Here is a 13,547-nt window from a genome sequence, read left to right as displayed (position 1 = left end):
GCACGCAAAACCGCCACGGGGTGGGGCGGGGCCAGAACTGAGCATGCGCATGCCGATAAAACGACGCCAAAAGTAGCCATTTTGACTAAGGTCAGAAGAATTGTGGGAGCGCTCTTTGCTTTTAGGGTCTGCGGCCCCAGATCCCTTTCCTGAAGCCGTTCAGGATACCATGTTGACTAAGGGCAAGTGATACTTTGAATGCAGATTATGCGTAGCCTTGCTGTTTCCCCAGGCAGGAAAATAGGGCTTTTGGAAATTATCAGTTGGACAGTGTAAGGTCCCACTGTTGAATGGGAGGAAGTCCGGAAGGAGTTAGAACAGTCATTTGTAACCATGTTTATTGAGCCTTGTAATACCTTCATTCGTTGGTACATTCATCCAGGTCTTAACTTGTTATTTGAGTGTGTTACATTTGTAACAAGCGCTCTACTAGGTATCAGAAAAATAAAGATGAGGGGCGCCTGGGTGGCTCTGTTGGTTAAGAGTCTGCCTTGGGCTCAGGTCAGGATCCGGGTCCTGGTATTGAGCCGACATCAGGCTCCCTGCTCAGTGGGGAGTCAGCTTTTCTCTCTCCCTCACCCCTTTCCCCCATCGTGCTCTCTTTCTCTCTCTCTAAAATAAATAAATAAATAAAATCTTTAAAAAAAAAAAAAAAAAAGGTTATATGATCTCTGCTTTCTAGCAGCCTAGAATGCAAGAGAGAGAGCCCAGGGGAAAAAAATAAATACAAAATAAAAGTGCTATAATTCCATTTAATAAGTGTTCACTTAGAACTTGGCAATGTGCCAAGCACAGAGCTTGCTTTCTTTTTCATGCAGACTCACAGGGAGAAATATATTTTACGTTACAACCACGTCACAGAATTCTGCTCAACCTCACTACAATACACTGTACTCTGAACTTTTCTATTCCCCACCTCCACCTCCATGTTGATTGTCTCTACCTCACTGAATTCCTTATTCAATAATGAGCGGCTACCCGCAATTTGAAAAAATACTGCCTAACGCATACAAGAAACGATGTTGCCTAAAGGAAAGGTCACAGGTTTTATAACCAGAAAACTTGACTCCATGTAAACAAATACCATTGGAGCCCTTCTGTGCAGCAGGCATACCACTGAACCAGTGGCATTATCACTGTGTAACGCTTCTGTACTTCATGTCCTCCAGCTACAAAACAGAAATAATAGTACTATCCCTATCTCACATGTTTAGTCCCAGATCAAACAATAGTGGGACACTAACAAAGTTTACACTTTATAAGCTATAAATACAGCTTGTTATTAATATTACTAGGGAAGATAGGAAGAAAGTAAATATTAACTGTACACATATTATCCCACTTAATCCTCCCCACAGCCTTTAAGATCAGAAGCACTCATTGATTGTACTAGTCTGTGCCTCCTTAGATACCTATCACACAATTAAATATGAGGACACAATATGTGTAAAATGCTTTAGAAGTACAGAGGAGGAAGCAGTTTTAATCCTATCTGGGGAGTGGGAGTGTTAGTAAAGCCTGCAGAGACTTGATGTCTGAGCTAGGACTTGAAATGTGAACAGGAATTTACCAGAGAGAAGGGGGTGGCACATTCTTAGCAATGGGAGGATCCTGTGACCTCTCAGGAATGAGTCATGTGTATATTTAATAAATACACAAGCAAACAATTTATGAAGGTTTAGGGCTGTGAAGGAACATTGACCTCAATGTTCAGGTGACATCGGGGGTTCAGGGAGTGTGAGGCCTTCTTAGGCAGCTTTGGCTTGAGGAGGGGAAGAAGCAGCTAGCAAAACATGTAGAGACCAGATGAGGAAGGAATCAGACTTTGTCCTGTAATAGACGCAGTGACAAGACAGTGGGGTTCAGACCGATTTTGACTAGGTTTGCATTTTACATGGGTCATATGCTCAGCTGGCATGGAGGACTGTCTGGAGAGGGGGAAATATGAAAGTAGAAAGACTCTTCCTGTGTCGTTAGGGAAAAAAAAAGACATGAGCCAAATTAGACCAATGGCAGGAGGGACAGAAAGGAGGGGCGGATGGGAAAGATACTCATGAAATGAAGTGCATTTATTAAACAATTGGACCTAATGATTGGAAAGAGAGGAGAGGGTGTAAAATGACTCAGCTTTCTCCCTCTCCCTTTAACCTCTTGTCTAGTTACTGAGCGCAGCTCTTTAAGTGTCTTTTGTGTGCACCCTTTTCTCCTTCCTATCGTCACCACCCTAGTCCAATTCAGGAGTCCTAGCCACCAATGAAATTATTTCCCCTCTCTCACATTCTTTTCCGCCCCCCACCATGATCTTTTAAAAATACAACTCTAATCATGTCTCTGTCTTGTTTAAAATAATTAATGATTTCAACTTCCTCCTCAGTAAAGACCAAAATCCCTACCAAGGCTCCCCTAACTTGGCCTGGCTTCCCCCTGGAGCTACACTTGTCGACCCCTCTAGCATTTATTTGCACTTCTTCCTCCCCACCCCCACTGCCTTTTCACCAGGCTAAGTTCTACTCACCCTTCCAGGGCAGCTTAAAAGTTTTCTGTCTGTTTCTGAGGTCTCTGAGGCCTGGAGCCATGCCTTTGTTAGACGCTCCCCTAGTACCTGTCCCCTCCTTCACAGGGCACTTCATCTATATTGGGGTTCTTCCAGTTACCAGTTATATGGCCTTTTTCACAAGTCATCTGTGCCTTTGCTCACTCTTCTATAAATGGAAATCATAATAGTGCCTATTTTACAGAGTTGTTGAGAGGAATAAATGAGATGTCATGTAAAGCACTTAGCATAGTGCTGGCACACAGTAACTGCTCAGTAAATATTCCCTTTCCTACTAAACGATAAACTTCCAGCGAAGTAAAGATGGTATTCCTCTCATTTACTGCTATATTCGCTAGCTTTCGTAGCTCCAGTAGCCATCTGAGTGAGCAGAAGTGAGTTCAGTAGGACGGTGGTAGCCATGAGGTTTGGAGACATTGCCTGCCCGCCTACTCCTCCCTCCACCCAAGGCACTACCACGCCCCTCCTGTTCCACTCAAGCCCCTTTCCTGTTGCACAAGCCCGGTGAGAAGAAGGCACAGAAAAGGTGAGGTTGGGGGGGGGGGGCGTGTAGGAACGTTCTTAACCCCCTTTCTTCCCAAAATACGGTTCTCTGGTGAGGGAGGCATCCCGGGGCTGCACCTGTTAAGGGATAAGCGTGAAAACTGATGCCAAAAAGCATGGGTTTGATTCCCGGCTCTGCCACTTATTGGAGGCGAGATCTGGGCTTGGTTATTTAATCTCCTGCCTCTCTGAGTCTCACTCGCCGGGCTGCTCTGCGGTGCCAGCGAGGTAATGGCTGTAAAAGGGCCTTGTGCCTCTCCCAACGCGCCGTCGGAGGACGCGTGAGCATCGGGCGGAGGAGGGCGGTCACCTGAGCCCGCTCCCCCCACCCCCGCCGTCCCCGCCGCCCGAGCAGCCGCCTAGCGCCGGGAGCCGCTAATAGGATTTATGCTAATGACGAGGACGCGGGTGACCGCCCGAGCGCGCCGCGCCCCGCCGCCCCCGCGCCCCACCTCTCCAGGGCCGGGCCGCCTGCCCAGAAGTCGCGACAGAGGAATTGTCAACGTGGGTCCCTGAGCGGTGGGAAGAGGCATGGCGCGGCGAGGGGAGACCCGCTCCCCGACTGCGGTCCGTCTAGTCACACCCCGGTGTTCGTCTTCCTCCCTGCCCGCCTCGGCTTCTGCCTCCCCGTCCCTTCTCCTCTGATCTCCATCTCTAGAGGGTCTCTTTCCCTACCTCCCTTCGACAGTTGTTCTCCCTATCAATTAAACCTAGATGTGAGCACTTTTGCGTTCCAGGCCGTGCGCTAAGCACGGGGGGGGGGGGGGGTGCGGTGGGGTACAAAATGCGCCGTCTGCAGAGGTGGGGACCGTGTTCTGGGGTTCAGGGAGAGCCAGCCCCCCTTCTGGATGCGGATCACGAAAGTCTGCCCGGAAGAAGAGGCATTTGAGCTGAGCTTTGAAGTTTGGATAGGATCCCAACGAGGAAGGGAGTAGGAAGTGAAGGGCTCCGGAAGTTTTCGGAGAAAACGGAGAAGTTAGTTGATCCAGTGTGGCGGAAGTGCAAGGATCCTGATTGGTGAGTAGGGGTAAAACTGAATAGAATTTTGACTTCACAGTGTGAGGGACCTTGAATACCGTGCCAAGTAAGTTCAGTTTCAACCTCCAGGCGCTAGTGAGTCATTGAAGGTTTCTGAGCAAATGACAGGACTGCTTTTTTTTTTTTTTTTTTTAAGATTTTATTTATTTATTTATTTGAGAACAAGAGAGCTGGTGAGTGGGGGAGGGGCAGAGGGAGAAGCAGACTCTCCACGGAGCGGGGAGCCCCACCAATCCCAGGACCTTGAGATCGTGACCTGAGCTGAAGTTAGAGCTTAACCTTAACTGACTGAGCCACCCGGGCGCCCTGTCAGCCTTATTTCTTCCAATTTCTCTAAAAGAAGGAGCAAAGTATAGTGGTTAAATGGGTGAGCTTGGGGTTATACTGGCCCTGGTTCAAAGTCTACTTCCATCACTTAACACCTGTGTGATAGGCAACTTCTCTGTGCCTCTATTTCCCTGCCTATTAAATGGGGATGAGAATGATAGTGTGAGGGGCTGTTGGGAGGATTCAGTGAAACAGTGTTTGTGAAACTCTCAGCACATTGTGGGGCACAGAGTTAATGCTTCATAAGTATAAGTTACTATTTTGTGTCTCCCTGTCCTCCTCTCTGCTTCTTTCAGTCTCTTGTCTTTCTTTTTATTTATTTATTTATTTATTTTGGAGAGAGAGAAAATTTTTTATGATTTTATTTATTTATTTGACAGAGAGAGCTCACAAGTAGGCAGCAGTGGGGGGGACGAAGCAGGCTCCCCACCGAGCAGACAGCTCTATTTGGGGTTCGATCCCAGGACCCTGGGATCATGACCTGAACCAAAGGCAGAGGCTTTAACCCACTGAGCCACCCAGGCACCCCTCTTCTTTTTTTTTAAAACAATTTTTAAAATATTTTATTTATTTATTAGAGAGAGAGAGAGAACACACAGGAGGGAAAGGAAAAAAGCAAACTCCCCACTGAGCAGGGATCCCAGGGACCCCAACGATGCAGGACTCTATCCTAGGATCCTGGGATCATGACCTGAGTGGAGGGGCAGATGCTTAACTGACTGAGTCACCCAGGGACCCTTGTCTCTTTCTTCTTATGTCCCTTCTCCCTCTCATCAAACAAAAACAAATATTCCCCAATACGTGTTTCCCCATTTCATGCCTAGGAATCACCCTCTCAAAATGAATAAAGAGTCAAACTAAATCAGACTATAATAAACCAAGGCCCGTTCAGAAATACCAGGACCGGGACGCCTGGGTGGCTCAGTTGGTTGGGCAGCTGCCTTCGGCTCAGGTCATGATCCCAGCGTCCTGGGATCGAGTCCCACATCGGGCTCCTTGCTCAGCAGGGAGCCTGCTTCTCCCTCTGCCTCTGCCTGCCATTCTGTCTGCCTGTGCTCACTCTCTCCCCGCCCCCCTCTCTCTGATAAATAAATAAAAATCTTAAAAAAAAAAAAAAAAGAAATACCAGGACCTTTCCCAAGCACCCAGGAGCCTTGCTTAAGGGAGGGTTGTAGTTATTGTACTGAACTCAACTCACCCAGATTCCAGTGTCTTTAAAAAAGAGAGACCACAGCTCGTTTAACCCTACTTTGTCCCATCTCTGACAACATGCCTGACCTTCAGGAGGTCTGCTCTACTGGTTGTTGTCAGATGTTGGTGTGCATTAGAATCCCTTCCAGAGTACTGTTAAACCACAGATTGCTTGATGGGGCACCTGGGTGGCTTAGTCGTTAAGTGTCTGCCTTTGGCTCAGGTCATGATCCCAGGGTCCTGGGATCCAGCCTTGCATGGGCTCCCTCTCCTACTCCCCCTGCTTGTCCCTCTCTCACTGTGCCTCTCTGTCAAATAAATAAAAATCTTACACACACACACAAACACACACACACACAGATTGCTGAGTTCTACCATTAGGTTTTTGGTTTGTTTGGGGGGGGGTTTGCCCACTTTTAGAATTTATGATTCAGTGGGTCTTCAGCAGGACTTGAGAATTTGCATTTCTAACACATTTCCAGGTGATGCTTCTTCTGCTCCTAGTCTGGGGACCACACTTTGAGAACCACTGCTCTCTAATAGCTATTCAATGAGAGAGGAAAATAGCTGGTTCTTTAAAAAGATCAGAGATTTATGTAAATCATAGCAAGTATGGTACAACACCCTCACTAGCTATGTGAATTTAAACAGATCTCTCCCCTTCTAGCTGGTTTCATCATCTGTGACATGAGAAATGGTTTAAATCCGTGGTTCCCAAACTGTAGCAGCCGTAGAGTGATCACAGGAGTTTAGCTCCTGACCCCATGAATACTCTGAGGAACTGGTCTGTGTGTAAACTGTGTGCTTGCTGGGGAAGAATAAAATATACGTGAGTTTTAATGATGCAGTCCAAAATTCAGTCACTATGTATTTTTTCAACCAACACACATCCATATTTTTTTTAAAGATTTTATTTATTTACTTGACAGAAAGAGAGAGAGGTCACAAGTAGGCAGAGGGGGGCGGGGAGGGGAACAGGCTTCCAGCTGAGCAGAGGTGATCCCAGGACCCTAAGATCATGACCCGAGCTGAAGGCAGAGGCTTAACCCACTGAGCCATCCAGGCACCCCAACCAACATACATCCAAAATACAGTTTGGATACCTGGCTGGCTCAGACGGGACAACGGGCAACTCTTGATCTTGGGTCATGAGTTTGAGCCCCACGTTGGGCATAGAGTTTACTTTAAAAAAAGGGGGGGGGGTGCCTGGATGGCTCAGTGGGTTAAAGCCTCTGCCTTCCATGGGGATGAGGGATGGGGATGAGGTGGGCTCTCTGCTCAGCAGGGAGCCCGCTTCCTCCTCGCCTACTTGTGATTTCTGTCTGTCAAATAAATAAATAAATAAATTTTTTTAAAAAGCTGTTAACGTGTCAGGATCATGAAAAAATTTTTTTGAAATTAAAAAGGTTGGAAACCTCTAGGCTAAATATTCTCCGAAGGCCCTTTGACCTGCCATCCTACACAGCTAAACTGGTGAGTGGGCTCTAGACCACCAGGAGGCGCTGAAGCCCGGGACGATGCGGAAACTGAGACCCAAGGGCAGGAGGGCTGTTCCACTACTGTAGGGTGGGACCAAGATTCCAGTCCTGGGTCTATAGACCACATCAGAGACCTGTTACACATAGGCTCTGTAAGAAAGATGTATCTCTGGAGTTCAGAGAGATAAGGGACCCAGAGGGGACAGTGACCTGTGACCCAGGGCACTTAGCACGGTGCATACACCTGTGGTAGTGAGTGGTAATTCCCATCTGGTTGGACCTTGAGCTCCAGTCCCTAGCCTGCCGCATAGAACGGTCCTCATGTTCCTCCACTATCCTCGGGCAAGGGGAAGGGACTGAGAGGAGAAAAAGTACCAAACAAGGCACAGATGACCATCCTGAGTGGCCATCAGCTCTGGAATTTGGCACACGGCTCGGGAATGCAGGGAACTGATAAAGACCTGTGGAGGCAGGGAAGCCTTTCTGAAGGTGGCGTTGAGGACAATCAGAGAGGAGCAGGAAGGTCAGTTCGGGCAGGGAGTTCTGTATAAAAAGGGAAATAATTATCGCTTGAGAATAGGAGGCAGCACCTCGCAGCAAGAGGGGAGGACAGGAGAGGCCAGCACCCTCCTCCACTCTCTCACCACACCCCCACCCCACCCCACCCCAGCCCTGCAGAACCCTGGGCAGAGCTCTGACCCAGCTCAGCCTCTCCAGTCGGAGATTTCTCCCTGGAAGGGCCAGAGGGAAGGGGGCTCCCACACACAAACCCCAGAGTCTGAGACTCATACTCAAACTGTCAGGATCCAGAAGACTTTCCAGCCCAGCCTGAAGGTATACACAGACACTTGCTCACGGTGATGGGACATAGAGACTTTACACCATCCTAGGACTGACTCTCTCGCTCTCTTTCTCTTTCTCTCTCCGGCTTGATCTTAGAAGAACAAATGAAGAAGGACCCAGGGACCCCAGCCCCCTTGGGCCAGAGCACTGGACCTTCACCCATTACTCCTTTACTCTTGCTCTAGATGGGCCACCTCTTTTTCCTCCTTGACCAAGCTTCATTCATCTGCTGTTCCTCTCTTATGTATCCCAGCTGGCCCTAAGCAGTGAATTCCTTCCCACAACCACTCTGCCCTACATGGCTCCTCTTCCTTTGGGTACCACCCCAACCCCCAGTCTGCAAGTCTCCCAAGGCTTGTTCCTTTTGCCCTCTCACACCTCTGGCCCTTCCACGATACTTTTTGAGGTTTGCCAAGCCTGAGTGCTCATCTAAGCAGAGAAGACCAGAAGGAGAAGCAGAAACACAGGGGGCATTCATATTGGCAAGGCTTCTCTGGACAGCAGATGGACAGCAGGACAGGCGGGCAGGCTGGCTACTCTGGAGAGGTTGTGCCCACCCTGCCTCCCCCCATCTCAACAGGACCATCTCCCAAGCTTAGAATTTTGGCTCCAACACGCAAGCGTGTGTATACACAAACACACACACACACACACCACCATCACCACCACCACCACCACCACCACCAACAGCAGCAGCAGCAGCCTATCTGCTCTGCGGAAGTCAGCTTCCCTGGGGCCCCGAGGGCCTGTTTTCCCATTGCCCACCAAGCCTTTCCCACCTGCTTTCACAGGGGAACCCTCAGTCATGGGTACCCCCCAGACATCTCCCAGTTTTTGAGTCTTCCAGCTTTCTAGAGACAAGGCCATATCAAATCTGGGATCACTGCAGCTGCCCCATTTACAGCCGAGCCCCTGTATCTCCCTCCCACCTCAGCATATCCCTCCCGCCTCTGTGAAGCCTTCAAGGCTGGGAGGGAGGTCAGAATGGAGCCCATCTTGGCAAAATGAGAAAAGATTAGAGCAATACATTTGCTGTCAATGGCAATAAGGCTGCCTGAACAGGGGAAGAGGAATATTTGATTTCGGGCTCTCCAGGGGTCTTGGCGGAGGAACACTGGCAGCCTGCAGCCTCAGGCCTGATGGAGTGGGGAGGGCTGGTCCCAGCCCCAGCCAACTGGGGACCCCAGAGTCCCAGCCCTCCCATCTCCATATCGACCCTATCCTCTGCAGTCACCCGCAGGGTTGCGGCTCCCTCCTCCTGCCCCTCCCATCATTTCTCCCTTCCCACTGCCAAACTTGTGCTTCCCCTTGTGCTTCCCCGAAGCAGATTTTCCTACCCAGTGCAGGGTGATGGAGCAGAAAGAACCCTGCTCTAGGGGCTGGAGAGGAGGCCTGGGTTCTAACCCCCGTACTGCGTCTGCGGACTTCAGGCAAGTCACTGGGCATCTCTGAGCCTGGGGCAGTGTGGGGTTGGGGGACCACAAGGCATTTGACATCCTGAGGTCAGCTCAAGCCATTCACCACATCAGTGGTCTTGGGTCACCGTCACTTAACCTCTCTGAGCTCCCAGTTGTTCATCTGTAAAGTAAGGATGAAGCAAATAATAAGGCCTATCTATGTCCTAGGGCGGTGGTGAGAGTCAACAAAGCCTCGGACTAAGAAAACTGTAAACAAGTGTGGCATATTGTCTCCTTGTGGGAATTTCTGGTGTGTTCCTTGGCTGAGGATGGGCCTGAGATTCATCCAGAAGCTCTAGAGAGTTCCTTCCAGCCCTAGGATGTGGCTCTGGACCCCACCCTCCCAGAGGGCAGAGGGAGTAGTTTCTCTGGAAAGGAGAGATGAGATTTTGGGGGGATGGGTATCAAACAGGCCTGAACTGAGGAGAAGTTGACTCTCCTGGGCCAATCCTGAAAGACATTCTGGAGGGGAAGGGTTTAGAAGCAGCTGGTCAAGAGTGTCTCTTTCCGACCTCCTACCCTCATGTTTATAGGCTAACTGCCCCCTGGAGTTGTGCAGTGGGTGCATATGAGGCAACTTCTGCCCAGCTTTCCTGCAAATGGACAGGGTACTAGGCAGGAGAGGGCGCAGGGAGTCTAGGGAATGGAAGTAATAGTCATTTCCAGGCTGCCTGGAAACATCTGCAGTGTTTTTCATGTCTCTACATCAGCCTGAGAAAGGGGTGTCACCAACATGAGGTTGGATAACATGCCCATTTTTATATGCTGGAAGGAACTGTGACTCAGGAGGGCTGGACAGCATTACCCCATGCTGCCTCTGATTGGAGAAAAAGGTCTGAAGCTTCAGCCCCAGGCTTGGTTCCTTTGGCGGAGCTGAGAACCTGGGCAGAGCTTTAAGAGGATGGCACTGCTTAACCAACGGAGCACAGAGACTGCTTTGGAAAGTTTAGACAAATGCATTGTACCTTCATGAGCTGCTTTTCTGATTCCAACTTCATTTCCCACTGCCCCCCCTGCATGGTCCTCCCCCGCCCCACCCCGGCCAGATCTCACTTTATTTTCCACCTGACACATCGGACTGATTCATATCTTTCCCTCCCCCATTGCCTATGCAGATTTCACCCATCTTTTGAGGCCTCCGTGAAGGCTTGCCTACCATGCAAAGTAGCAATAAGGATAGACTTCCTTGACTTACTGTTCATTTTTTATTAACGTGTCCTGATCCTACAAGAGAGTCCTCGACTCATTCTCTGAGGGCCCAGACTGTGGTCTTATCTCCTCCCTCTTTGTAATTTTGGGGCTTTGCATAGAGTCTGGTACGTATTGGGTGTTAGGAAAACATTTACCGCTGGAGGTGATGATTGTGGGGCTGGTGCGCATGAAAGAATCCAGAGTGGAATTTAAAGTCGAGGTGAGTGAGGGGGGCACTTGGATGGTGCCATCAATTAGATGTCTACCTTCGGTTCAGGTCCTGATCCCAAGGTCCTGGGATCGAGCCCTGTGTCCAGTTTCCTGCTCAGTGCAGTCTGCTTCTCCCTCTCCCTCTGCTACTCCCCCTGTGTGTGCTCTCTCTCTCTCTCTCTCTGCGTCAAATAAATAAATAAAATCTTAAAAAAAAAAAAAAAGTAGATCTGGGGATGGTGGTGACCTTGCTGATAGCTGTAATGGCAGGTAGGCCGGCGAGTTGAGCACAGTGGTGTTGGTAGGGATGGTGGCGACTTCAATGATATGAGTGTGAAGATGGCAGTGGTGATGGCGGTGGTGATGGCGATGGTGGTGATGGTGATGGTGATGGAGGCCGTATTAATTACCTATGGCTGCATAGCAAATTACGCCCAAAACTTAATGCTTTAAAACAACACACATGTATTATCTCATAGTTTATACAGGTCAGGAGTCTGGGCATGATTTAGATGAGTGCCTTGGGCTCCCTTTCTCTTAAGACGGCACCCAAGGTGTTGGCAGGGGCTACAATCTCATGTGCAGTCTCCACCAGAGGGGAATCTGCTTCCAAGCTCACGCTCATGGCATTTGGCAGGATTCTGTTCCTCTTGGGCTTGGGGACCTTGCTGGGTGTTGGCCCGAGGCCTCCGTCAGTTCTTTGTCACCGCAGAGTAGCTGGCAACATGGCGGCTGACTTTCCTCAGTGCAAGGGAGAGAGTACCCAGGCCAGAAGCTACGGTCCTGTCGTAACCCAATCTTCACGTAACATCCCATCACCTCTGCTGTGTTCTATTCACTAGAAATGAGTCATTAAATATGGCCCACACTTTTTTTTTTAAGATTTTATTTATTTATTTGACAGACAGAAATCACAAGTAGGCAGAGAGGCAGACAGGGGGTGGGGGAAGCAGGCTTCCCACGGAGCAGAGAGCCCGATGTGGGGCTTGATCCCAGGACCCTGAGACGATGACCTGAGCTGAAGGCAGAGGCTTAATACACTGAGCCACCCAGGTGCCCCCAATATGGCCCATACTTTTAAAAAAATTATTGCATATAGACACACACTGTTACATTAGTTTCAGGTGTATAACACACAGTGATTCAACTTCTCTATATGTGTGTTGTGCTCACCACAGTGTAACTGCCATCTGTCACCATACAACACAATTACAGTGCTGCTGACTCTATTCCCTATGCTGTGCCTTTTATTCCCAAGACTTGGTCACTCCATAACCGGAAGCCTGTATCTCCTACTCCCCATTTTGCCCACCACACCCCCACCCATGCCTCTGGCACCCATCACTTTGTTGTCTGTATTTATAGGTCTGATTCTGCATTTATTTTGTTTATTCATTTAGTGTTTCAGATTCCATGTATGAGTGAAATCATACAGTATCTTAGTCTGACTTATTTCACTTAGCATAATACCCATCCATGTTGTAACAAATGGCATATCTCATCCTTTTTTAAGGCTGCATAATATTCTTTAAACACACACACACACACACGCACACACACACACACCTTCTTTATCTATTTGTCTCTTGATGGCCACTTTGGTTGCTTCCAAATTTGGCTATTGTAAATAATGCTGCAGTAAATACAGCATGCGTATTATCTTTTCAAATTAGTGTTTTTGTTCTCTTTGGGTGAGTACCCAGTAGTGCAATTACTGGATCATGGAGTAGCTCTATTCTTAACTTTGTGAGGAACCTCCATACTGTTTTCCACAGTGGCTGCACCAGCTGGTGTTCCCACCAACAGTGCACAGGGGTTCCTCTTTCTCCACATCCTCGCCAACACTAACACAGCCCATACTTGAGGGGCTAGGATTACACAAGGGCACAAATACGGGAAGGGAGTGGCCAGTGGGAGTCACCTTAAAGGCTGCCTTCTACAATGGCAATGATGATAATGATGATGGTGGAGGAGAAAAGATGGAGAGTGTGACTGCATCAGGGATGATGGTAGCGTATCAGAGAGTGAAAGTGTTAGTGTCCACATGAGAATGGAAAAGTGGATCCTCTGAACTAGATCTGGGCAGAGGAGTGTCGCTGGCTAGAGCCAGAGATTCAAGACGCACTCTCCTCCACTGCACTCCACCCCATCCCGGTCTGGGTCCATATCCATTCCCCTAGAGTCCTCCCTCCCCATTGCTTTCTTTGCCAATCACCCCCACCCTAAGCTGATGTTCTCTTTTAGGCAATTAAAGAGCTAAGTAATGGCCAAATGGAGAGAAATTACCACCAGCAATCAAAGGAAGGAAGAGAAGAGAATGGTCAGAGGCCCAGGGGAGACAGAGAGGTACTGCTGGTTTGGGGGCTGGGCTGGAGTTCTCACAAGTTGGACAAAGCCATCCACCTGATTCTATACTGAGTCCCCATGTCCTTGGTCTCCGGATCCACATTCCCGTAGGACAAAGCCCACCACCACCATCACTTTATCTTCCCTCTCTCAATTTTTCACATAGGCTTTAGTCTAGAGCTTTGCTAAGCTCAGGGTAGCTCATTCTCTCCAGTCCCCCTGCCTCTAGCTCCTTCCTCTAATCTCTCCCCACTTCTGACTACCTGCTATTTCTTAAAATCCCCCCGATATTACCTCTGCTCTTTGATAAGCACAGAAGAAGCTCATCTTTTCTGATGTTTCATCCCTTCCATGACTATCACTAAGTCC

The 13,547-nt window shown here is 48.9% G+C and overlaps 1 protein-coding gene across 5 annotated transcripts in view; it reads left to right on the top strand.

The window, feature by feature from the left end:
• The first annotated feature begins 2,843 nt into the window (after positions 1-2,843).
• ASIC1 (acid sensing ion channel subunit 1) overlaps positions 2,844-13,547 on the top strand; it is a 44,284-nt gene continuing 33,580 nt past the window's right edge. Inside the window, exons 1-2 of one of the 5 annotated variants that reach the window (XM_059185384.1) lie at positions 2,844-3,080; positions 13,077-13,178. In XM_059185384.1, the coding sequence (XP_059041367.1) occupies positions 13,096-13,178 (83 nt within the window). In that variant the 5' untranslated portion in view covers positions 2,844-3,080; positions 13,077-13,095. Of the gene's footprint in view, positions 3,081-3,962; positions 4,115-13,076; positions 13,179-13,547 lie in introns of those variants that run through there. The other 4 variants (XM_059185383.1, XM_059185385.1, XM_059185388.1 and 1 more) reach the window with 4 other exon arrangements.

Source organism: Mustela lutreola, chromosome 8 (genome assembly GCF_030435805.1).
Source record: "Mustela lutreola isolate mMusLut2 chromosome 8, mMusLut2.pri, whole genome shotgun sequence".
Classification (NCBI taxonomy): Eukaryota; Metazoa; Chordata; class Mammalia; order Carnivora; family Mustelidae; genus Mustela; species Mustela lutreola.
The sequence above is the reverse complement of the archived record's forward strand: the minus strand, read 5'-3'. Positions and strand labels throughout refer to the sequence as shown.